At 45.5% G+C, this 25,247-nt stretch overlaps 1 protein-coding gene across 1 annotated transcript in view; it reads right to left on the bottom strand.

Annotated features, from left to right (window-relative positions):
- The window catches only part of DISC1 (DISC1 scaffold protein), a 307,604-nt gene extending 284,870 nt beyond the window's left edge, over positions 1-22,734 (bottom strand). The window contains exons 1-2 of the mRNA XM_047088671.1: positions 21,715-22,734; positions 14,804-14,873 (exon numbers count right to left, since the gene is read on the bottom strand). Coding sequence (XP_046944627.1) covers positions 14,804-14,873; positions 21,715-22,734 — 1,090 coding nt within the window. The remainder of the gene's footprint in view (positions 1-14,803; positions 14,874-21,714) is intronic.
- Positions 22,735-25,247: the final 2,513 nt, after the last annotated feature.

The raw sequence follows: 25,247 nt of genomic DNA on the forward strand, positions 1-25,247 counted from the left end.
GCCCGAAAGTGACACTGACACAGAAAATAGAAAGTGTATCCATTGAGCTGGGTAGTCTGGCTAGGGAGATTTCCAGGCAGGGGGCTGAAGCGACCACCTGGCTTCTCCTTACTACCCACAGTACGGTGTGAAAACAGAGAAAGAAGCAAAGGAAACCACTTCCTATAAAGAAGTCAGGACTTGCTGGGCTTGAAATTAACACTGGTCCTGATCCCCAGCTTCATCAGATGACAAACAAGGCTAAAAACAGCTCCCAGGCAAAGATCAATCCCAGAGTGCTGCCGGAAAATATGGTTAAGACATGAGGCCAAGGACGTAAACTGTAAAACCCTTTCTAAGATCTCAGAAAGATCACAGACCCTTTCAAACAGTCAAACAGCCCTGCAAGAATCTTAGGAGCATTGTTCCCGCTGCCTCACCTCCTGCAAACCTTACAGGGAGCCTGAAAAAGAGGCTATTCTTGAAGAGATCTGTGGGCATAGCTTTTGTCTGATAAGAGTGGATTATAAACTGATTCATATGAAATCCAAAACATTTTTCAAAGAATCATGGCAAGTTGGAGAGAACAAGGAAAGTACGAGATGAAAAAAGGCATTTAGGCCCCCAAACTTGTATGGGTGGAAAGCAGGCTGAGAAAATTACTTGGCTCCAAATTCAGGCTGTTGCTTATGGACAAGGAAGGGTGACTCAGGGTGTAGAACCAGGAGCCCACGGGTCAAAGCCGAGGGAAACCACGGAAAATCACTCCCAGGCAGTAGGGATAAACCCTAAACAAGAAACTGGCAACAGAAGCCCAGCTGGATTTCAGAATCGCCGTGGACCCGTGGCTGCCGTGTGGCCCCCACATCCCCCCCTTTCTGAACACGTATCTATAGCAGTGATCCCACACCTGTCCCACCATCCTATGTTGGGACTGTGGGGGGTGACAAGCTGTAGCTTCAGAACATAAGTGTTCCGAGCGATCATCGAGAGAAACTGTACCCAAGAAGCTGTGCTCGGAGAATCCCACCCTGGGACCCTCACCTGCAGCTCCACGTGAGTTACACATGGAGCTCCTGGACATCCACCCTGAACCTGATGCCATCATATGTGGCTGTTGAGGGGCTTTGAGAGTGGATGAGGATATTTTGGATGTGGAAAGAATGTGAAAACACACAAGAATAAAGGGCAGTCTGTGGTGGTTTCAAAAAGATGCCGACAAGTTCTTTTGCCACTCTTCCCATCAAAAGATGGGGAATTACTCTGCCCTCAAGCATGGGTCACATCACCCTTAGTGACTTATTTCTAATGAGTAAAATGCAGCAGTAGTAACACTGCCTGACTTCCAAGGTCAGTCCACAAGAAGTAATAGTTTTTGCCCAACTGTCCCTCAGGATGTCATCACCATACAATGAGGAAGCCAAACAGCCACATGGAAAGGCTACAGGTGTCCCAGACCCAGCCAAGTACCCACAAGACGGTCAGCATCAACCACCAGACACTTGAGTGACCAACACTGCAGATGACTCCAGGCCCCAGCCTTCAAGCCACCCCAGTTGACGCCTGGAGTAGAGATAAACTACACTCACTCAGCCCTGCCCAAAATGCAGATTCATGAGCAAAATAAATATTGTCCTTGTTTTTCTTACACAGTTTTGTCGAGTATAATTCACATGCCATACAATTCACCCATTTAGAGTATACAACTCAATGGGTTTGGGCACATTACATTAATTTTATTAATTGTGGTAAAATATGTATAATACAAAATTTGCCATTTAACCATTTTTAAATATACAATTCAGTGGCATTAAGTACATTCACAATGTTGTGTGACCATCACCACTTAACATGTCTAAAACCTTTTATAATCCCAAACAGAAACTGTGCATCCATTAAGCAGTGACTACCCATTCCCCTCCCCCATCCCTGTTAACTTCCGTTCTACTTTGTTTCTGAACTGGCCTATTCCAGGTATTTCGTGTAAGTGGAATCACACAATATTTGTCCTTTTGTGTCTGGGTTATTTCACTGAACATAATGGTTTTTTTAATGTTTATTTATTTTTTAGAGAAAGAGAGAGCATAAGTGGGGTAGAGACGGCGGGGGGGGGGGGGCGGAGAGAGAGAATCCCAAGCAGACTCCACACTGTCAGCGCAGAGCCCAACACAGCGCTCGAACTCGCAAATGGTGACATCATGACCTGAGCTGAAATCAAGAGTCAGCTGCTGAACCAATTGGGCGATCCAGGCACCCTATGAATGTAATGTTTTTAAGATTCATCTATGCCAGAAAAAAAAAAAAAGATTCATCTATGTTGTAGCATATATCAGGACCTCATTCCTTTTTACGGTTGAATGATATTCCTTTGTAGTGGACATACCACAGTTTGTTTATCCATTCATCTACTGATGGACATTTGGGTTTGTTGCTACCTCTTGGCTAATGCGAGTAATGCTGCATGAACATTTGCATACAAATATCTGTTTGAGTCCCTGCTTTCAATTGCTTTGGGAAAATACTTAGGAGTAGAATTGTTTGCACATGTTTAGTTTCTTGAGGAACCACCGAACTGTTTTCAATAGTACTGCATCATTTACATTCCCACAGCAGTGTATGAGAGTTCCAATTTCTCCACATTCTCACCAAGACTTGTTACTGACCATTTTTTTATAGTAGCCATCCTAGTGGGTATGGTTTTGATTTGCATCTATACCTCAACATTGTGAAGGATGTTTGCATCCATATTTATAAGTGATATTGATCTGTAATTTTCTTTCTTGTGATGATTTCATCTTTAGTATCAGGATAATGCTGGCCTCATAGAATGAGTTAGGAAGTGTTCTCTCCTCTACTATTCTTCATAACAGTTAAAGAAGGATTAGTGTTAAACTCCTCTTAAATCGTTGATGGTATTAACCAGTAAAGCCATCTGGTCCTGGACCTTTCTCTGTTGGAAGGTTTTTTTTGTTTTTGTTTTTGTTTTTTTTAATTTTTTTTTCAACGTTTATTTATTTTTTTGGGGACAGAGAGAGACAGAGCATGAACGGGGGAGGGGCAGAGAGAGAGGGAGACACAGAATCGGAAACAGTCTCCAGGCTCTGAGCCATCAGCCCAGAGCCCGACGCGGGGCTCGAACTCACGGACTGCGAGATCGTGACCTGGCTGAAGTCGGACGCTTAACCGACTGCACCACCCAGGCGCCCCTATTGGAAGGTTTTTAATTACTAATTCCGTCTCTTGACTCCTTCTTCAGTCAATGTAGGTAATTTGTGCTTTTGTAAGAATTGGACCATTTCATCCAGGTTATCCAATTTGCTGACATACAATTATTCATAGTATTCTCTAATTTTCATTTTTATTTCATACATTTGGGAGTAATGTTCTCATTTTCAATTTTAGTTCCCATTTTCTCTCTTATTTTTCTTTGTCAATTTTGTTGATATTTTTAAAGCACTAAATTTTGGTTTTATTGATTCTCTCTATTGGTTTTCTATTTTCTATTTTACTTATCTCAGCTCTAATCTTTACTTCCTACTGCTAGCTTTGGGTTTAGTTTGCTTTTCTTTTCTAGCTCATCGGTGTGTAAAGTTGGGTTATTGATTTTGAGATCTTTCTCCTTTTTTAATATAGGTATTTACAACTATAAATTTTCCTCTGAGCACTGTCTTGGTTGTATCCCATGAGTTCTGAGATGTTGGGTTTTCCTTTTCATTCACCTCTAAATGTTTTCTAATTTCTTTTGAGATGTCTTTTTTACCCATTGGTTCTCTAAGAGTGTGTTGCTTAGTTTTCTACATATTTTGTACGTTTTCCAATTGTCCTTCAGTTTTCAGTTCTAGCTTCATTGCATTGTGGTTGGAAATGATACTTTGTATGATTACAATTTTTTAAATTTATTGAGATTTCTTTGTGGCCCAACATGTGGTCTATCTTGGAGAATGTTCCATGTGCACTTGAGAAAAATGCATTCTGCTGTTGGCTGGAGTGTTCTATACACGTCTGTTAAGTCTAGAAGGTTTACAGTGTTAGTCAAGTCTCTATACCCTTATCAATTGTCCAGATGTTCTCAGCATTATTAAAAGTAGTGTACTGAAGTCTCCAACTATAATGGAGAATCATATTCTGTTAATATTTGTTTCATATATTTGGGGGCTCTGTTGTTTGGTGCATATATGTTTAAAATTATTGTATCTTCTTGATGAATTGATGCTTTTATCAAAATATAGTGCCTCTTTGGTCTCATAACAGTTTTTTACTTGAAGTCTATTTTGTCTAATAGTATAGATACCCCAGCTCTCTTCTGATTACCATTTGCATGGACTATCAATCTATTTGTGTCATTGGGTCTAAAGTGAGTCTTTTGTAAATGGTATATAGTTGGATCATTTTTTTTAATCCGTCAGTCTCTACCTTTTGATTACAATTTTTTAAATATTTATTTAATTTTTGGGCAGAAGAGGTGTCAAAGAGAGGGAGACAGAGGATCCAAAGTGAGCTCTGAGCTGACAGCAGAGCCCAATGTAGGGCTCAAACTCACAAACTGCAAGGTCATGACCTAAGCTGAAATCAGATGCTTAACCAACTGAGCCATCCAGGCACCCCTTGATTACAAAGTTTAATCCATTTACATTTAAAGTAATTACTGATAAAGAAGGAGATAGTTCTAGGGCACCTGGGTGGCTCAGTCAGTGAAGCATCCGACTTCAGTTCAGGTCATGATCTCACAGTTCATGAGTTCGAGCCCCACATCAGGCTCTGCACTGATGGTGCAGAGCTTGCTTGGGATTCTCTCTCTCTCTCCCTCTCTTTCTCTTTGTCTCTCTCCCTCTCTCTCTGCCCCTACCATGCTGGAGCATGCACCCTCTCTCTCTCTGAAAATAAATAAATAAACTTTAAAAAAAGAGAGAGAGGGACATAGTTCTGCCATTTTCTTATTCATTTTCTGTAAGTCTTTTTTTTTTTTTTTTTTTTTTGTCCTTCATTGCCTCCATTACTGTCTTCTTTGGGGTTTAATTGATTTTTTTGTACCAAACTGTTTTGATTCCTCTTGTGTATATTTTTTTGATATTTTCTTTGTGATTGCCATGGGGATCATATTTACCAGTCTAAAGTTATAACAACCTGATTCGAATTGATATCAACTTACCTTCAATAGAATATAAAAACTCTGCTCCTATACAGCTCCTTTGTTATTGCTGTCACAAATTACATCTTTTTACCCTGTGCACTCAGTATCATAGGTTTATAATTTATAAATTATAAATTTTATGCATTTGTTTTTTTAAATCATGTAGAAAATGAAAAGTGGCATTGCAAACAAAAAATACAGTAATACTGGCTTTTATATTTGCTCATCTATTTACCATTACTGATTTATTTATTTCCTCATATGGCTTCAACTTACTCTCTAATGTCCTTTTATTTCAACCTGAAGGACACCCATTAGCATTTCTTACAGAGCAGGTCTAGTGGTAATGAGCCCCTCTAGCTTTTGTTTTCTGGAAATTTCTTACTATTTCCCTCATTTTTTAAATGTTTATTTATTTTTGAGAGAAAGAGAGATGGAGTGAGAGTGGGGGAGGGGCAGAAAGAGAGGGAGACACAGAATCTGAAGCAGGCTCCAGGCTCTGAGCTGTCAGCACAGAGCCTGATGCGGGGCTTAAACTCACAAACCTCAAGATTATGATCTGAGCCGAAGTTGGATGCTTACCCAACTGAACCACCCAGGCTCCCTTCTCCCTCATTTTTTTGAATGACACTTTTTCTGGGTATAGAATTCTTGATTGCCAATTTTTTTCTTTCCACACTTTAAATATATCTTCCCTCCGCCTTCTGGTCTCTATGGTAATGAGAAAATAGCTGTCAGTCTTATTGAGGATCCCTTGTATGTGATGAGTTGCTTTTCTCTTGCTACTTTCAAGATTATCTTTTACTTTTGACAATTTGATTATGTGTTTCCCTGTCTCTTTCAGTTTACCTCACTTGTTGTTCATTGAGCTCTTGAATTTGTAGTTTCCTGTCTCTCACCAAATTCAGGAAGTGGTCAGCCAATATTTCTTCAAATATTCTCCTGCTCCTCTCTCTCTTCTCCTGGAACTCCCATAGGTATATGTTGGTCTGCTTGATAATCTCTCAGTGGCCTCTGAGACCATCTTTAATTTTCTTCATTCTTTTCTCTTTCTTCTCTTCAGACTAAATTATTTCAATTGTTGTGTCTTGAGTTTGCTGATTGTTTTTCTGCCTGCTCAGATCTATTGTTGAACCCTTCTAGTGAATATTTTATTTTAGTTATACTTTTCAGCTCCAGATTTGATTCCTTGTTACAATTTCTATTTCCTTATTGGTATTCTCATTTTGTTCATACATTGTTTTTCTGATCTCCCTTAGTTCTTCATCCATGTTTCTTTAACTCTTTGGACATCTTTAAGACAGTTTTTTTAAGGTCTTCAATAAGTCTGAGGTCTGGACTTCTTCAGGGATGGTTTCTGTCCATTTATTTTGCCTCTTTCAGTGGGCCATGTGTTTCTGTTTCTTTGTATGCCTTGTGATGCTTTGTTAAAAACTGGACACTTGAATATTATAATGTGGTGACTCTGGAAATCAGATTCTCCAAACTCCCCAGTTTGTGGGGCTTTCGGTTGTTTTTGTTTTGTTGTCATCAACATTTTTGAAGGCTGAAGTGGTCCATCTGTTTAGATACTTTTCCAAACTATTTTTGCAAAGACTATTCCTTGAGGAGTGTGGTCACTGCAGTCTCTGTTCTTATAGCTAGTGTTCAGCCAGTGTTTAAACAACGATTTCTTCAAATGCCAGGAGAAAAAGAAAAAACAGAAAAGAAAGCCAAGGGGGAAAAAAGCAAAAAAGAAGAAACACACACAGAGACACCAAAACAAACAAATTCCTCTTCCAGTCTTTGCAGATTGGTTCTGTGCTGGAGTACTCTTTCAACACTTGAGCAGGCTTGCCCTGAGCCCCAGGATGATCCTTAGATGAAAGCTTAGTGTCTTCTATGCTCTTCTCCGAGCATGTATCTTGCCCTGAGCAAGCAAGTGGTTTTCTAAATTTCCCTATATACACAGGTACTTCTGAATTTCCCAAAGATGTGCCCCAGCTATTGCTCCTGGCCTTTAGACAACCAGTGACCTTTCTCCCAGGTGTTTGAAGTTTGTTAGTTAACCTGGCAGTGTTTTCAAGCAATGTCTGCCATTTTTCCAGCCTCTGCCCTGAGTTAGCCAAAACAGAGACAAGCACTGGATTTCAGTCCTTTAGGGAACCCTAGACAGGTTAAAACAGACTCATGCAATAATTTTCAAGTAAAGTCTGCTTTGCTCCCTGGGGAATCAAGGACCAGAGTCCCACACCAGGAATGTGAGCTGTTATCTCCAAGGTCACTGCTGTCCTGAGAAGGGGTGGGACAAGAGCAAAAGCCACAAAGCTCTCCCATCATTTTCAAGTTGCCTTTTTCTTGGTTCAATGTTTGCTTGGTTGCTCTAAACCTTGGTGTATTTTCCAGAGTTCTGAAAATGCTGGTTCTCACACTTTCTACTTCTCTTTTGATGTTTCTATGAGGGAAATGAGTGCTTGGAGTGCTTATTCTGCCATTTTCTTGATGTCACTCCCTGACATTGTTTTAAGTACTAAATTTTATGGTGGTTTGTTATGCACTATATTAGTTTCCTATGTAAAAAATAACCGCAAACTTAGAGGCTTAAAACGACAAATTTACTCTTTCACATTCTTTCATAGTTTCATAGAAGCCATAAGTCTGCAAACAATTTTATTGGGCTGAAATCAAGTTGTCTGCCAGGCCATACTCCCTCTACAGACTCTCACGGAGAATCTTTTCCTTGCCTCTTCCAATTTCAGTTGGCTGCCAGCATTCTATGTCTCGTGGGCACATCACTCCAATGTCTGCTTCTGTGATCATATCACCTCCTCTTCTTCTACTAGTCTAGTGCCCCCTCTGCCTCTCTCTTCAGGACACATGTGATAGCATTTAGGGCCTACCCCAATAATCCAGGATAATCTCATCCCAAGATCATTGATTTAATCATGCCTGCAAAGAGCCTTTTCCAAATAAGGTAACATCTACAAATTCCAGGAATTACGGTGTGGATGTCTTTTGGAGGCCATTTTTCAGCCTACTATATGCAACAACAGGTAAGTGAAACAAGTGTTTTGAGAGATTAAATCAAACTGCAGAGAGAAAAGTGAGGGTCCTGGCACTCTGGATCTCCTGACCCCACTCACCACCCCAGCACCATCACACCAAACTGTAAGTCCTCTCTTCCTCTGCTTCTTGGGTCTCTTCCTCTTGAAAGTAGAGAGCCCTCACACACACACGCGCGCGCACACACACACACACTCAATCAATTCTAATGTTAACTGAAATTTCACACATTCATATTATTTATATTTTATCCCAAATAAGCTAACATTCTTCTAGAAAAAAGCTAACATCCTGGACACATTTCTTTTTGTCCACTATGGGACGGTGAACCTGGAAAAAACTCAGTAAAAAAATTGTTCATGTGAAAAGGTACTGTGATACACTGGCCTAAAAGCCAGGCTCTGCTCTTCACTATCTGCAGGGTTTTAGACCAAAAAAAAGATACCAATAATAGCCAGGTTCCTTTGCAGACAGGGAAAGGGATAATCAGCCCACTTAAGTCACTAAAGTCTGCCTTTTTTTTTTTAACTTTTCTATCAAATGTCTGTATAGGAAGGGACACCCCTTCCAGTCCTGTTACCCATTTCTCAATCTGTAGAAAGAGGTGAAGCACTCCTTGAACATGCAATTAATCAAGTGAAATTGTTGACATTTCTGAAGCCCTAAGTGCCCTCACAGACAAGATGATCACTCTATCCTAGTGAGCTGGCCCCAGACAATCTAAGTCACTGTTTGGTCCTATCTGGCACCTGCAGAGCAGCTGAGTTCCTCGGGCCCAGATGGAACATTCCCTGAGGGGAGCTTGCTCTCCTGGGATCCCAGCCAGCCTCTCAGCAACTCTGGGAGGATAGCAGCAACGTGGAAAACCTGTGGGAGGAGCTTCAAAGTCAGTCTTCTAAAAACAAGAGGGCCTTCTGCCCACCTTCCTGCTCCATCAACCACATCCTGTGCTACATATGAGAGGGAAGCTTATCATACACAGGTAGACCATCCGGGTCTGTGCACAAAGCTCACCACATCTGAAGTAGGTGTTACACGATGTACTACGCTCCTAGCACTCATGAAAAATGCCAACACACAAACTGCAAATACCAATGGTGACCTGAAAGCCAATACCGGCAGAGATTGTGGCCCTTAATTTACAGAGTCATAAACTCTTCTGTCAACAGAAAAAGAGGCTAAGACAATGCAACTAGGTGAAGTAAATGGCGTTTGTCCGCATTCTCGTTTACAACGCGTTTTAATGTCTAGCTCATCTCTCAATTTTTAAGTTTTCTTGAATTAAAATTCTTAAAATTCATTTATTTTCAAGAGAGAGTGCAGGGGAGGGGCTGAGAGAGAGGGAGAGAGAGAGAATCCCAAGCAGACTCCTCACCATCATCACAGAGCCCGACATGGGGCTCAAACTCACAAACCGTGAGATCATGACCTGAGCTGAAATCAAGAGTGGGACGCTTAACCAACTGAGCCACCCAGGCATCCTTCAATTTTTAAGTTTCTACTTAAAATAAGAGGAAGCAGACACACAAGTTCTGCTTTGGTGAGGATAATGCTGAAGACTAAAATTGAAATAATTCAAGAGCAAATTTCCTAACAGCCTAATGTTTTAAGATAAAATCATGAAAAGTCTTCCCCCCTCCCCCCCGCCCCCCATATCCCAGCGTGGAACCCTCCTCTGTTCCTTCCCTAGTTGTCATGTAAATAAGAGATTCCAGAACCCAGAAACCTCCTGGCTAGGATCGGTTCCCACAACTCCTCAAGAGCTCGGTTTTCCATGCTGGATTACACAATGCTCAGAGAGCCAGCGAGGACAGGAGGCAAAGGGGATGGGTGTCTGGAGCACATGGCTAGTCCCTTCCGAGCAGCTTCCGTGGCCTGGCCGGAGGCTCGGGGCAGTGCCGATTCCTCCCACAGTGATGCTGGGATGTGATCAGCGGCGCGTGGGAAAGTGCCCAGCTGGGAGAGGATGTGGGACAGCTGCACATTAATATTACACACCACATACAAACACACCCCAGAAAAGGAATGTGTACCAAATGTCATTTATTTCACTTGGTTGCATTGTCTTAGCTTCTTTTCCTGATACTTCCTGCAAGCACCCCCCAGAGCAATGGAGACAGACTCCGGTAGATAGCAGACCAAGTGAGGGTGTTTCCAAACCCTGGGGTGCAGGGAGAAAAGGAAGTGCATGTGCAGGGGGACTGCTGACAGAAACTGCACTCTCATTCCCATGTGTGCTCAGTGTGGCTCTTTTCTCTGGAAACATCTTCAAGCACCAGTCGTGTCTCTGAGCAGACCCCAAATGCAGCCTACCTTTTCAGCAGGGACACAGAACAACACAGGGTGCCAAGAGTAGCCTTCCCGTTCTGGGGACCCCCAAGTGGCATCCAGCTGCCATTTTGAAAGGGCTCTGGTACCTCTACAGCTAAGAGAAGACGAAGCGGGGCTTCTGGTTCTAAGCACAAACCTCCAGGAAGCCACTCAGATGCCAAACCCTAAAGGAGATAGAGAGTGGGATCCCCCCAACAGACAGGGCTGTCAGCTTGGATGATTTGCACACCGTCACCAAAGAGCAATTGTGGACAAACCAATCTTGCTAAAGAAAGCAAAGCCAAGTTTATGACAATTGAGGCAAGAGCTGGGCACTGTCTAGACTGGTTTTATGCTTGGCCTCTGCGGTCATCATTCCTCTTTCCATGCCTCACATCATACTCTCATTTTGTCCTAATGACATTGGTGGAGACAAAGGACAGAGGAACCAATTCAGTGCTGGCTGCTTTTCGCACCAGGAAAGAAATCCTAAACAAGCAGGGTAAAGCCAGCTGTGCTACAGATCACAGTGATGTGAGTCACTGAAATGGCGAATTCCCAAAATTTTTCTCCTTCTTCCCCAAGACCTCGCCCCATTTGCTTCAGAAATGAGCAGTGAACATGGTCACAGGCAGGAGGGACGTTCTAGACCACACGTCACGTCAGTGCAGGGACAGTTAGAACATCAACCACAGTGGACGTCATTGTTCATGCTCTCCTTTTTCCCCTCCCAGCGTGTCACAGACCCTGAGCCCCATCTCCCACTTCCGGGCGGCACTCACTCCTTCTGAAGGACTCTGAGGTCCCACACTCGCCCCTCAGCTGACCACAGACATGGCACAAGCACCGACGGGATGAAACCAGTAAAGCATTTCGAGCCTCTGGAGAAAAACTCTAAGCAAGTACCAAATAGTATTATTCTTTTCCTGCCAAGCCCTCCCGGCCCCATTCAAGAATAGAAGGAATTATTGACTTTACTTCCCAGGCGAAGTAGAGATGTAATTAGAGCCCTGGAGGTTTCCCCACAAGGCGTCAGCGGGTCAATTTGCTGGCACTTTGAGGAGATAAAACATGGAACTTTCTATTCTGTGCCAAGTGCTCCTTTCTCTGGAATTCAAAGTCATTTTTATGAGTGAAACTAGAAAGAAAGAGAGAAAGGCAACAAAACCAGAGGAGAGCCCTCCAGGTTCTCCCGGCAAACCTCTCAGACTCCAGCAGCCCCCTTCTCCTGAGACAGAGCACAGCCCCACAGCTGCCACGAACACTGAGGCAGAAGTGAGTCCGCTCACAGACTGCAAAGGCTGAGTATAAAGAAAAGTCACAATTCTTAAACCCCTGGATAAGCCATGTGAGAAAGGAAATCTCATTCAAATCCTACTTCAACAAATCTCATTACAACAAATTCTCCACCTCAATATCAATCCAACTTCCCTAATGACTTGGCCATTGGTTTATGAGAATTTAGTGATCACCTACTATGCGCCAGTTCATGCACTGTTCCAACTGGGCCCTGCAGTGATCCATTTCCAACAACAGCCGACTTCACATGTCACGTCCAGACAAACTGCTGGACGGTGGCTTTTCCACCCCTCTGCGTTCTCTAAAATGCTCTTTCAGATGGCATCCCCCACACCCTCCGAGGCGCGTCTACACTATCACCTTCTCCACAGGGCTGGATCCGCACCCACCCCACCACCAGCAGTAATTTCTCCCCTTTTGGAACTCCTTCTGTTTATATTTTAAGGGACATGTTATATGTAACTTCACTACCCTCATTGTGTACTGTGCTATTTCCCCTCCCGGGCCATAAAACACCTGAGATGAAAATCCTAAGGACAGTGCTCGGTGGGTCTTTAAAAATGGCCCCATGTCGTCCTTGTAGCCCATCCCTACTCCAGGTGCGGTTCTCTGGACCGCTGCACAGCATCCTTTGGAAACTTACTAGAAACAGTGTCTCCACCCCAGCCCAGCCCTCCTTGGTCAGAATGTGCATTTTACACATTACGCAGGCGATTCACATGCATGTTAAAGTTTGAGAAGCCCTGTTATATACGATAGATGCTCAGTAGGAATTTTTTTAAGTAATAAGCCACGCTCCACACAAACATCTTCCCTACATGCACCCCGCCCCAGCAGACTGCGGATGAGCTGCGTAAGCCATCTTGAGGTGGTGAGAGTTCTTGGCCCTTGCGCTCACTCTAGCCTGACATCCATCCAGGGGCGGGGGGGGGTAGGGTGCGTATGCATTCAGCAGCAAGCAACTCACTTGTTCATCACGAAACACTGACTGACTCCCGACCCACTACGTGCCAGGCTCTCTGCACATTTCATCAGAACATTCACCTCTCAACACCCTAAACCAGGCTTGCAAGGTTTGGGAGTTTAAACAGGAGGGGGGAGGTATGTGACTCTCTGTGTTAAGTGCCTCCCAGGGTGCTTGCCCACAGACTCCGGGTGATCAGAAGGGACAGAGCCCCTGACCAGCCCCCGCCTCCAGAACTCAGCTGGCGGCTTGCTGCACCACGGCCTGGTCCTCCAGCAAGCAGAGCCCTGCACCAGGGTTTTCTCACACACCAGTACACCTCCCAACCACCCAGAAGGCTTGTGGAACGCGGACGGCCCGGCCTGCCCTCCCAGTTCTCATTGAGGAGACATTCTCATTCTTGACATAGAAACAAGAAAAAAAAATCAGACGGAAACACCAAATAAAGGTGTCTTTGTTCCTTTGGCTTCCCTGATGAGGCGTATCTTATCCAACCTGTTCCCTTGGGTGTTTCAGAGCTATCTGGAGAAAAGACTAAAGAAGCGAGGCCTTTGTTTAATGAAGCCCGCTGAGAAAACCAAGTCCGGAAAAGTTCACCAGGCCTCGATCAGAAAAAGAGGGCTTGGTTTTCCACTTGTGTCTTCAGTTTTGTGTGTTAGAGCAGAGCTGTGTGCTAAAGGCCCACGCCAGAGAAAGTTAATTTGGGCAGCAGTTGGGAGCTGCAAACCTAGGCTCCCTTCACAGACAAAAGTCAGCAGGGGGCACCCTGGTGCAGGCACCGCTCATGTGCTCTCTGCCCACAGCTGTGCGGGGTTCATGGGGGCCCTTGTCTCAGACTCGCTCCTCTCTCCCACCTAGCACCCTCACAAAATCAAGGCCGCCTGTAGAAAGAGCGGGAGAGTTTAGACCTCCACCTGCATTCCCCAATTCCTCCCCCTCCTCCCACCCCGGCGCACTCTAAACCCCACCTCCGTGGTAAATGTACTGACAACACGACACAGCCCCAGCTCCGGGTGTTTCCAGAATAGGATCTGCCACCTCCTGTTGGAGATCACTCATCCCACTCCTGTAGTGCCCCGGTGCCAGTGGTCTGTGACGTATTCATTGGGAACACGAGAAAACGGGTCAAGAAGGTTGAAGGTTCAAGCCTCTAGGCTAAGAATCCTTAAGTCTGCATTCTATTTCCAGACCAATCCTGAGTGTGCTGAACCTGGTTATCACCAGGACTATCTACCAAGTTCCTAAGTGTCTGGGGGAACCTGCATGTTAAGTCCTCTCTCTTCCCCAGATGCAGCAGAAATGGCTGTGGCATCTCAAAATCGGCATCCGAAATCTTGAAGATTCTTCCCAGGCCAACCATTCCTGAAATCCCTCCTTTGACCCAGTCGGCTCTGTGTCCATTCAGCTCCACGTCAGCTGTTTCTGCTGCAGATCCTACTTTGGGACGGTCATGTTAACTGTTTTTTTGTGGCATCTGACCAACTCCTACATCGTCTGGTCTCATGTTACTTTTCCTTTCCGGTATGGATATTTGGGGGCATCTACATGGGAATTTGATACATTTGACCCCTTTGGCACAGCCTGGCATTTCTCAGACTCATCCCATTTTCTCTCTCTGGTCCCGGAGAGTATGAAGTCAAAAAGCTTCTTGGGGACTTATATTTACAGGCATCCCAAGATCAGATAATGCGTCCACCTTACTTTTCTATTCCTTCCACATTGCGCAGCACACAATAGGTGTACAACAAATATTTTTTCAATGGATGAATAAATTATAGATATATCACACTCTAAGCAGGCAGATGATGAGTTAATATAACTTCCATTGTGCAAGTACTCTGAGTATTTCTGGATTATCAACAAATTTATAGCCCAATGATTAATGCTCATAAAGTGCTTTGAAATCCACAAAATAACAGTGCGGTAAAACAGTCAATTGTTATTGAGTGGAGGTGATCGGAGGAACAGACCACACAATTCACTGAGGTGTAGAAGGCAGGTATGAATGAGGATAAAAGAGAAATGGTACATTCCAGAGAAAATGAGAAATAATTAATAAAAAATAAAATAAAACTCACCCTTGTCATAATCATCTTCCTCAACTGCTTTTTCTTGAAGTTTCTGAAGCTTTAATCTTAAGGACTTTACCTATTTGGTTTGAAGGAGGGGGGAAAAATGAAAGCCAAATTACAATAGCACTCAAGCAAACTTATTTTTTTTAAGCCAAGAACACTTAGAAACTATTTCAAAACTGAAATTCTTTATTCTCCTTTAAAAAAAGAACCGCAAATGTACATTTTTCCCATGCCAGATGCATTAGCTTCTCAAAAAAAAAAGTTATATAAAGAGAAAGTGTAATTTGAGTATAAAGTCCACAGAAAGAGTTAGAAAGTTATTTTAAACAAAAACATCACATTGTACCCTTATCTGCATGAAAAAATGCATAATAAAAAGGAACGCAAATTTCCTGACCTGACTGAATGCTCACTGTTCTCAAAATCACATTAAAATTATGAAGATAAACACTCTGAGACTGAAAGAGAAGCCAAGAGAAGAACATGAGCTTCCACTCGGCAGGTTGTCCCGCCGGCTGGGTGACAATGACAGGAAGGACTTCACAAAACCCTTCCAGAAAACAGTATCGTCTTATTTAACCCACATGTAGACACAGTGATCCCGTCGTTTGTCGGAGAGTTAACAATACATTCATTTTTAAGTATTTTTCTTCTCGACAGGAAGCCCAGATATTTTCTGAAGATGGATTCTTGGCCTATCAGTGAATGGATTTGGCCTTGCTCCCTAAAACACACCTTCCTCCCACCCTTGCCTGCCTCACACCTATATGTCCTTCAACACCCAACTCAGGAGTCACCCTCTCCAGCCTGTGTTAAATGTCCTTCCTCTATATTGCCATAGTGACCTGTCCTTGGACCTAGTCATATGACCCTCTTAACAAATATTCACTGAGTGTCTCCTCGGGGTGTCAGCCACCAGTTTGAGGTGTTGAGGGTACAGCACAAAATTCTAAACCGTCTCTCGACGTGCATTCTTGTGCAGGAAGACAAAAATTAAGATAATGAGTACGGTTTATGGAACCTTAGAAAGTGATGAGTGTCGGGAAAGAAGAAAAACCGTAGAACCCAATAAGGGGCATCAAGAATGCTGGCAGGCGGTGGGGCTGCAGTTTTAAATAAGATCTCACTGACATTTGGGCAAAGACTTAAAAGTGGTAAGAGGGGAAACCCTGGGGCTCCTGGAGAAAACATTTCAACAAAGAGAAGAGTCAGAGCAGAGGCTCTTGGCAAAGTGTTGCTGGCCTTGCAAAGTAGATCGCTGAGTCTGGGATGGCCTGATTAAGGGCGGCTGTAGATGATGAGGTCAGAGAGGCGATGGGGAATGCATCATGAAGAGACACGAAGACCACTGAAAAGTTCTGATGCTGAGGGTGATGGGGGGGGCACTTGGGGGGTTCTGAGCACAAAGTCCATGACCTGTTTGAGGTTTGAATAGCCTCACTCTGACTGCAGTGGGCAAAGGAAGAAGTCGGATGGCCAGGGGAGGCCATGGAAACAGCCCAGGAAGGAGGTGACGATAGCCTGAATGATAGCGGCAACAGTGAAGACAATGAAAAGGGATCTGATCCTGGACACATTCAGAAAATGGCTGTTGGAAGACAGAAAAAATAGGATTTGTTAACAGATCGCAGGTAGGAGACGCGAAAGTCAAAATAAGGCTGGGTGTTTGGTCTGAGCTTGCGGGACAAATGGAGTTGCAAGAAATTACCGTAGTACTCAGGACACCACAGTACAGCCATTGTTTTGTTTTGTGTGTGCGCTCCATTCACCCTTGGGCGTCTTGAGGGCAAGAACTATTTTCTAATCATGTAGAAAATGGCAGTGCTCACCGTTGTTTGGTTCTCCACTGCTCTGAGCACATGGAAGGATTACACTTCCTTCCCCACCTTGCTGTGGGTAATGGGGTGTAGCTGCAAGTGTTAGAGGTTACTTCGGCATTGGGCATTTAATTGCTCTTGTAGGATCCTTACTGCTTTCCTCCTTGTCCCAGTGACTGACTCACACATTCAGGTAGTACAGGCAGGCTTCCTGAGTGACTCTGCGGAGTGGATCCCCCAATCAACTCTGTGAAACGCAACTTTTAAGCAAGAAACACAACTTTGTCCTGTGAAGACACTGATACTGTGTTGCTGTTTGTTTCTAACCAACTCTAATACAATCCAAAGCCAGACACAAGTAAGTCAGTAAATACTTTCTGAATGAGTGAGTGATTACATCAACCCCTTTATCCTTGATTTGCTCCATATTACAAGTGCAAATTTTACCAATAACTCAGTCGTACATATTAGAGATAGAAGAAAGTCTGTATGGGTGGTTCAGCTGCCATATAGAGCGTACCATTGCCATCACCACACCCATGGGGTGGTACTGTTGAACGGTTACTGGAGCTGAGGCAGAAGAACTACAGGAAAGAAAGTCAAAGAAAACTTCATTTATAGCCAACATCCACTTCACTTTGTCCCCTTCAATCAATGATCCCTGTAGGACGCCGAACTGATGCCCCGGGAGATGTCTGAATGTCCATCTTTGCTGGAAGCAGAGGCACTGATGGTCATGTCTCATCCAGTGACACAACCATGTAAGACAAGCGATTTCTCTCCATTTCCTCCAGCTTCCACAAGCTGAGGCGGGGCTAACTTGCAAGGTTCTCTCTTCCCTCCTCTGCACACCCAGTTAGCATTTCCTTTGATCACAATTTTCTCAGCCCCGTGCAATCCCTGGCAGTGTCTCTGGGTGGCTATTTCTAAACAGCATAAAACACACATTCTGTCAATCCTCATTCGTGGTCGTCGTGTTCTATAAAGTCACGGGAAATGCTCAGTTAGCAAATACTAAACCATTGCTTCCAGGGGAAACAAGTGTTGGGCTTCTGAGAGCCTCTGATCACAACATCTTTGTCAACTGATCAAGATGTAACCTTGTTTTATGTGCGCTTCCGTTTAAAGATGCCTTCTTTAATATATATGGCTGGTTCATTAACATAGAACTCATGGCCACCAGCGCTACAGCTCATGCTGGAACAAAGCTCATTCAACACATGTTTCCTTGGTAAGGCACATTGCAGCCTCCTTGCACCTGGGAACGCTGGTCAGCATGGCAGCCCAAAGCTGGTGGGCCATTTTAAACAGGGAAATTGTTAGGGTGCCTGGGTGGCTCAGTTGGTTAAGCGTCTGACTTCAGCTCAGGTCATAATCTTGCTGTTTGTGGGTTCGAGCCCCACACTGGGCTCTGTGCTGACAGCTCAGAGCCTGGAGCCTGCTTCAGATTCTGTGTCTCCTTCTCTCTCTGCCCTTCCCCCACTCACAGTCTGTCTTTCTCTCTCTCAAAAATAAATAATAAAACATTAAAAAATTAAAAAAAAAGATTTTCAGGAGGATGTGATTTACCTGCAGGTAAGAGGAGTTTAAAAGAAAGGGAAAAACTATCAGTTTCACCAAAACGCAGAGAGCTGAATCGTGTGGACTGCAGAGGAGTCCCTACCAAGGGGAGGTTCTGTTTGTTTGGCTATTTGGGAGGGGGAGAAGCTGGTCATTATAACGGCATTCTACTTTTGCTTCACTTGAGTCAAAGCTTGACTTTTTGAGATGGAGAAATACAGATATGTTGTCAAGATTTGTTAAAAGAGATCTTGGCCATGAAATACTGAAAACTGACCTTTAGAGTTGGAATGATGATACAAACCTCTTCTTAGTGCCTGTGACCTTGTGATTCGTAAAAGGAAATACATATTTGGTCTTTGTTCACTTCTGACACAGAACGCCTAAAACCCTAGAAATTTCCTGTGAGGAGGGCAATAAAGTTGTCTTTTGTTATGTTAATCAGGTGACTCCAGGAAGACACCAAGGCTGAGGGCTGGTTGCCAGGGGAACCAACCACATGACTGGAGAGGAGGGGAACTTACAGCCCCCATCCCCCAACCTCCTGGGAGGAGAGAGGGGCTGGAGGTTGAATCAATCCCAAATGGCCAATGATTTAATCAGTACTGCCTGTGTAGTGAAGCCTCCCTAAAAATCCGAAGGACCGAGTTGGGAGAAATTCCAGGTTGGTAAACAGGTGGACATTCAGGGAGAGTGGTGTGCCTGGAGAGGGCATGAAACCCCATGTCCTTTCCTCACACCTTGCCTTCCTTCTGGTTGTTACTGAGTTATATCCTCCTATAATAAATATATGATCTATTAAGTAAACTGCTTCTCTGAGTTCTGCAAGCCACTCTACAAATTAATCGAACCCAAGGAGAGCGTGGTTGTTGGAGCCTCCTATCCATGGCCAGTGGGTCAGAAGCACGGGTGATGCTCTGAACTTAAATGGGCATCTGAAGAAGAGGCAGGTGGTCTTGTGAGTCTGAGCCCTTAAGCTGTGGGATCTGATACTATCTCTGGATAGGTGCGGTCAGAATTGCGTTGAGTTACAGGACACCCAGCTGGTGTTGGAAAATTGTTGGTAGGGGCAAACACCCCTCCAAGGCTGGAATTGGTCTTCTTACACCTTAGCCAGTCAATCCAAAAAAGGTGTCAATTAAGTATCTGTGGCCCTCTTAACAAGATTAATTATTTCACTAAAAACAAAAATGACCCAAGCAACCTCTAAGGGCCGGAAAGTATGCCAGGCTTCAGGCACCCAAAACTGTCTAAGAGACATGACCTGTGGTTATAGAGCTCATGGCCGAGTGCAGAACTTGGACCCTCAAGCAAATGATTATCAAATGTGATGAGTGCTATAAGGGGCACGTCCAGATTGCTACGGGAGCAAAATGGAAGGAGGGATTCATTTGGTCCAGAGGGGGTAGGAAATGTCTCACAAGGAAGTGGCTTTAAACCCACACCAAGGGGATTACAGGAGCTTGGCAGATGGAAAAGTGCAGGAAGGTCATTCCAGGCAGAGAGCAAACTGTAAGCAAAGGCCTGAGGCACAGCTTTCCCTGGTGTCTTCAGGAACAGGAAGCAGCACCAGATGGCTGAGCCGGCAGGGGTGAGGCATGGGGGCAGGCTGGAGCAGGTCGGGAAAGGTCTCAATTATCAGGATATGGGACTTGGCTACCATCCCCAGAAGAGCAATGAGCCACCAAAGGTTTCAAGCCAAGGAATAACACTTTCCCACCAGTGTTCCAGAAGATAACTCTGCTGGCCATCCGGAGGATGACCTGGAGAAGAGAGACACAGGAGGAAGGCAAATCTCTTACAAAACCCAGGTTAAAACTAACAAGGATTTGAACGAGGGCAGAGGCCACGGCTGTGAGAGGCAGGTTAGCTGTAGGACTATGAGGGCTGACCAGATGTGCAGAGCGAGGAGGAGGGGGGTGGTGAAAATGCTTGCAGTTTCTCTCAGGAACTGGATGGAGTCTATTAATTAAAATCAGCAAGGGGCGCCTGGGTGGCTCGGTCGGTTAAGCGTCCGACTTCGGCTCAGGTACGATCTCGAGGTTGGTGAGTTCGAGCCCCGCGTCAGGCTCTGTGCTGATGGCTCAGAGCCTGGAGCCTGTTTCGGATTCTGTGTCTCCCTCTCTCTCTGACCCTCCCCCATTCATGCTCTGTCTCTCTCTGCCTCAAAAATAAATAAACGTTAAAAAAAAATTTTTAATCAGCAAGTAGGTATCAAGACTGGGGCCCTTTAGAACGGGTTTGGTGGGGAAGACGATGGCATCAGTATTGAACACATCTAACTTGGGATTCTGTGCGTCAGCTGGAAAAGGAGACCTGCGTGCATATCTGGCCTGGCTTCGCGGTCCACCGGAGTTATAAATCAGATGGCTAGGCTGAGGTCCTTGAGGGCTACAACGGGGCAACAGGGACAGGGCCAGGAACATCAGGTCATAGGTAAAGAACTGAAAGTAAATGAGGTGCAGGGCACCTGGGTGGCTTAGTCGGTTAACGGTCCAATTTCTGCTCAGGTCACGATCTCACAGTTCTTGAGTTCAAGCTCCACGTCGGACTCTCTGCTGCCAGCACGGAGCCTGCTTCGGATCCTCTCTCTCCCTTTCTCTCTCTCTGCCCCTCCCCTGCTCTCTCTCTCTCTCTCTCTCTCAAAAATAAATACATAAACATTTTAAAAAAAAAGAAAAAGGAAAGTAATTGAGGTGCAATTGCTAGAAATGAGCATGACCTTCACACTTTCAGGTACTTCTACCAAATGCCTGATGAGTGGGCCCTCACTTCCTTATGTACATGTACAAATGAATGCAGATGTACATATGCACACATGTGCACACATCACACGCACACACACCCCAGGAGGAAAACACAGCCTTTCAGCAGGAGGAGCCGCACAGCCCAGTGAGTCAGCCTGGGTCTCTCCAGGATCTTTCGGGAGTAGAACAACCCTCTGTACACACTTGTAGGACAACTGGGTGAACAGAACTGTCCTACCGCCAGGGCTCGCATGCATACAGCCCGTCCTAGTTTCCAAAGCCCTGACATTCTCACCGCAGCCACAGAACACTCCTGTGCAGCGTCACCATCTCTAAATAAGGAAACTGAGAGCCCAAGAGATGTAATGACCAGGAGCGAGGTCTCCTGACTGTGGCAGGCGGTTCCCACCGGGGCAGGATGGAATACAGTGAGTACAGTAAATGCAAACGATGCCCGGCATCTTCCCCAACATGGGGCATCGCTGTCTTTATGCCGCTCCCCGCCCACACCAGCCAGTTCCAGCTCCCCAGCCCCCCGGGGCCCCTGTTTCAAAGCAGAGCTGGGCAGAGCTAACCACACATCCGTCAGGCCAGGAATTGCAGAGGAACGTACAGCCCAAGAGAGAGCGAATCTGAGCATCCGCGTGACAGAGAAGATGAGAACGAGAACAGATTTGTGTTCAAACTGAAAGAGAAGAAACAGGAGTGCAGCAACATCTTTTTGCAGCCAGTTACCAAAGGGGTCCAGGCTTGTGACAATCACGGGCCCCAGCGGCCAGAAGACACCAACCTCCAGCTGCCTCTGGTCACTCAGCAGGCTGTCCAGCAGCACAGGCTCGCACCTCCTGAGTAGTGTTTCCCAACGGGGAGCATCCCCCACGCCGCTGCCCTCTGACCACGAGGGGACCAGGGGGCAGGAGGAGGCAGTGTCCACGTCCGGTAAAGAACGCGTCTCACACTCCAGCCGGGGGCTGCCTGCTGCCATCTGGGCAGGGTCGGCCAGGCTCTGAGCAGCCTTGACGTTGAAGTGGGGAGAGAGAAGTCGAGGGTGTGCGTGGGGCCTGTTCAAGCTGGCGTCCTTGGCTTCCGTCTCCACGGGGCTCTGACAAGGGGCCTCAGCATCTCTGGACGGCGGGCAGCCTTCCGCTTCCCCACGTTCCCCAGCAGAGCTGAGCGAGAGCCGTATGAAGCTAAAGCTGGAGGTGAAGCCATCCTGAGAGCCGGCCGGGGCAGAGGGGACCCTGGGGCCACTTTCAAGGTTGCACCTGCTGCCATTCCCCTCCTCTGAGGACAGACAGCCTTTTGTCCAGGTGCCCTTTGCTCTTTCACCGCCGGCAGCTTCCCGGCCAGGGCCTGGGGCCTCAGAACTGTCCATGGGTGGGAGCGCCCCCTGCCACCCAGTGTCCCCAGGGCCACACGACTTGGTGAGCCTGGCAGGTAGTTTGGTGTCAGCTCTGAGCTGAATCCCAAAGAGCCCCGAGGGTCCCCTCACAGCGGTCAGAGCCAGGCCTGGGTGGCCCACAATGGTCAGAGACGAGGCTGCTGGGCTCCCAACAGAGGGGCCTCGCCACTGGCCTCCAAGTTCAAGGCCACAGTGTCTGGCCCTGGACTCAGACTGGAGGGACTCCTCCCTGCACGCCGCTCCCTGGGCCCGCAACGGAGTGGCCACTGCTGGGTAGAGAAACCCGATCTGGGGCCCAGCTGTGCCTCTCATGTAGCCCGGCCTCCGTGCCAGCCGCCTCCTCCGAAAAGACGTTGCAGGTGGTGAGCAATCCCGGCTGCCTGGGAGGAAGAGAGAAAACAGCACCATAAACATGCAAATCTCACTGGCTCAGCTGGAACTGCATTTGGAGAGCATCCTAGGTTTAGAGGTCACCGCTCTGTGCATCTGTCAAAGAAGATGCTGGCTCAGTGGTCACGGGGCCAACCCAGGACGAAAATTCTGATGATTCCCTCCAAGTGTTTGCCTCGAACGTGCAGAAGCAACACAGCATCTCAGCTCTTCTGTTTAGCAGAGCAGCTGGCGTTGCTTTGAGTTATGCCAGCACGTCAGCAGGCCCAGTGGAGACACAACCTCGGCGGCTCCTTCAGAACCCCTCCGGCATCTTGCCTGTTGGGCTTTTAGGCACATCAGCACTTTTATCCCAGAGTGGGCCTGGAAAGCAAGCGATTGGAAAGCAAATGCCAGCACACTCCTCAAAGTGAGATGCGGTCACTCATTCTAGCTACTTATTGAACAGTATGTGAGTTTTCACTATCTGAGCTGTCCATGTCCCCCGTGCCTCTGGACCATGGAGAGCCAGCTGGGACACAGCTTATCCCCATCAGTTCCTCTCACACAGTGGATCACAGAAGGCCCTGCCTGACATGCTCTACAAACCAGCTCTGCAAAAGGAACAGAAACGGTAAAAAATGCTAACACCTCACAGGCGGGATCGTCGAGCAGCTGAGAACATAGACTCAGGCACCTCACTGCCTGGCTCAAAACCTGGATGTGCCTTTGCTGGCTGTGACCTTCCACAAGTTACTTAACCTCTCGGTGCCTCAGTTGGCTTATCAGGAAAATGGAGATATTAATAGTACCTGTCTCATCACAGGGTGGTTTGTGAGCATTTAACTAAATGAGTTACTATGCCGAGACAGCCTAGAACAGCGCTTGCCACTGGTAGTAAGTATGATAAAGGGCTACTTATTATTTTTACATTGCATAGGATGTTGTTACTCATAATAAGTACATCATCCACATTCATTTCACTTGCTCCCTACCAAAATCCTGTGAATCAACCAAACCAGGAATTATAACTTTCTTTTTACAGTTAAGCACACTGACACACGGAGAAATGGATATTCCAGAAACTCCTGCAAGTGACTGAGTGGCCAATGTCAAAGTCTCCCGATTCTCCAGGCCCACACGGTGCTGTCATCGGGCTCTCTGCCACAGCATGAATAAGATGAGATGGAAAGCATACAGGTAACACCAGGCAGTACTTGAGCACGGTTGTAGGTATACTACAGTCTGTGGTGAGGAGTGAAACACAGCTTCACACCAGGCCCACGCATCCTGCTCTGCCCCCAGAGCATGGACAGGTCCAGGATCTTTGTCATGGTAAATGGAAAGTGCTAGGCATTTAGGCTCTCCCTGTGTTATGATCGTGGCACACACCAGTCTTTGGAATGGGTGTCAGTGATAATCCCTGGGGACATGAGCACAATGACCCATGGGCCACCTGTTCCCTGAATTTGAGCATCAAAGGACAAGAGAGCCCAAGACGTGTTCAGCCAGTGTCTTCTCTTGCCAACCGGGTGTGCCAACTGCCTGGTCCGGGGGAAGGGCTAATACTACCCATGTCCATAGGATTCTGGAAGCTGGCAGTGAAGGGAGGAATGTAAGGGCTATGAGGGTGGGAGAGGAAGTCAGGGTAAAGGAAGGAAGTATGTAATATACAACCCTAGGAACGTGATACCATTTTCATTTTATAAATAATAAAATTAAAGCTCAGAATTTTAATTTGCCCCAGAACTCCCAGATCATAGCTTACCAAAGCCTGTTTTGCTCATTACGAGACAATAAACCAGCACAATGCCCTGCATTTAAGTTGCTTGATAAAAGGCGAATGAATTAATGGATGCATGGATGAAGGGAGGGAGGGATGCATGAACGAAGGCCTATCTGGTTCTAAAACACATGCTCTTCCTATACCCTTTGCCTCCAAGTATATCACTTAGGATGAGAACTTGAAATGACAGGAAGTCAGAAGAAAGATTGACTTTCTTTTTCTTGACAGAGGGCATGCAAAGTTGGAATCAGTAGAAATGGACATGATGAAAATGTACAGAAAATGTTTAGAAGGAATCATTAATAGGCCAAATTGGACCACCCATTCTGATGGTTACTATCAAAAAAAAAAAAAGAAAGAAAAAAGAAAAAGAGAAAGAACACCAACAGGGATTAAGGAGGGCACTTGTGATGAGCACTGGGTCATGTATGGAAGTATTAAATCACTATATTGTATACCTGAGACTAATATTACACTGTAGATTAACTAACTGGAATTTAAATTAAAACTTAAAAAAAATTACGACTTTGAAAATGATTTTTAAAAATCAGAAAATAACAAATGTTGATTAGAATGTAGAAAAACTGCACCTAGCGTGTGCTGTTGGTGGGAATGTAAAATGTTTTCAGTGCAGATGAAAATAACATGGCAGTTCCTCAAAAAGTTAAGAATAGAATTACTACATGGTCCAGAAATTCCACTTCTCATTATCTGTCCACAAGAATTGAAAGCAGAGTCGCAAAGAGATATCTGTACAGCCATGTTC

This window comes from Lynx rufus, unplaced genomic scaffold (genome assembly GCF_022079265.1).
Source record: "Lynx rufus isolate CCGP_SWC_20201006 ecotype Redwood Valley unplaced genomic scaffold, mLynRuf1.p SCAF_25, whole genome shotgun sequence".
Taxonomy (NCBI): domain Eukaryota; kingdom Metazoa; phylum Chordata; class Mammalia; order Carnivora; family Felidae; genus Lynx; species Lynx rufus.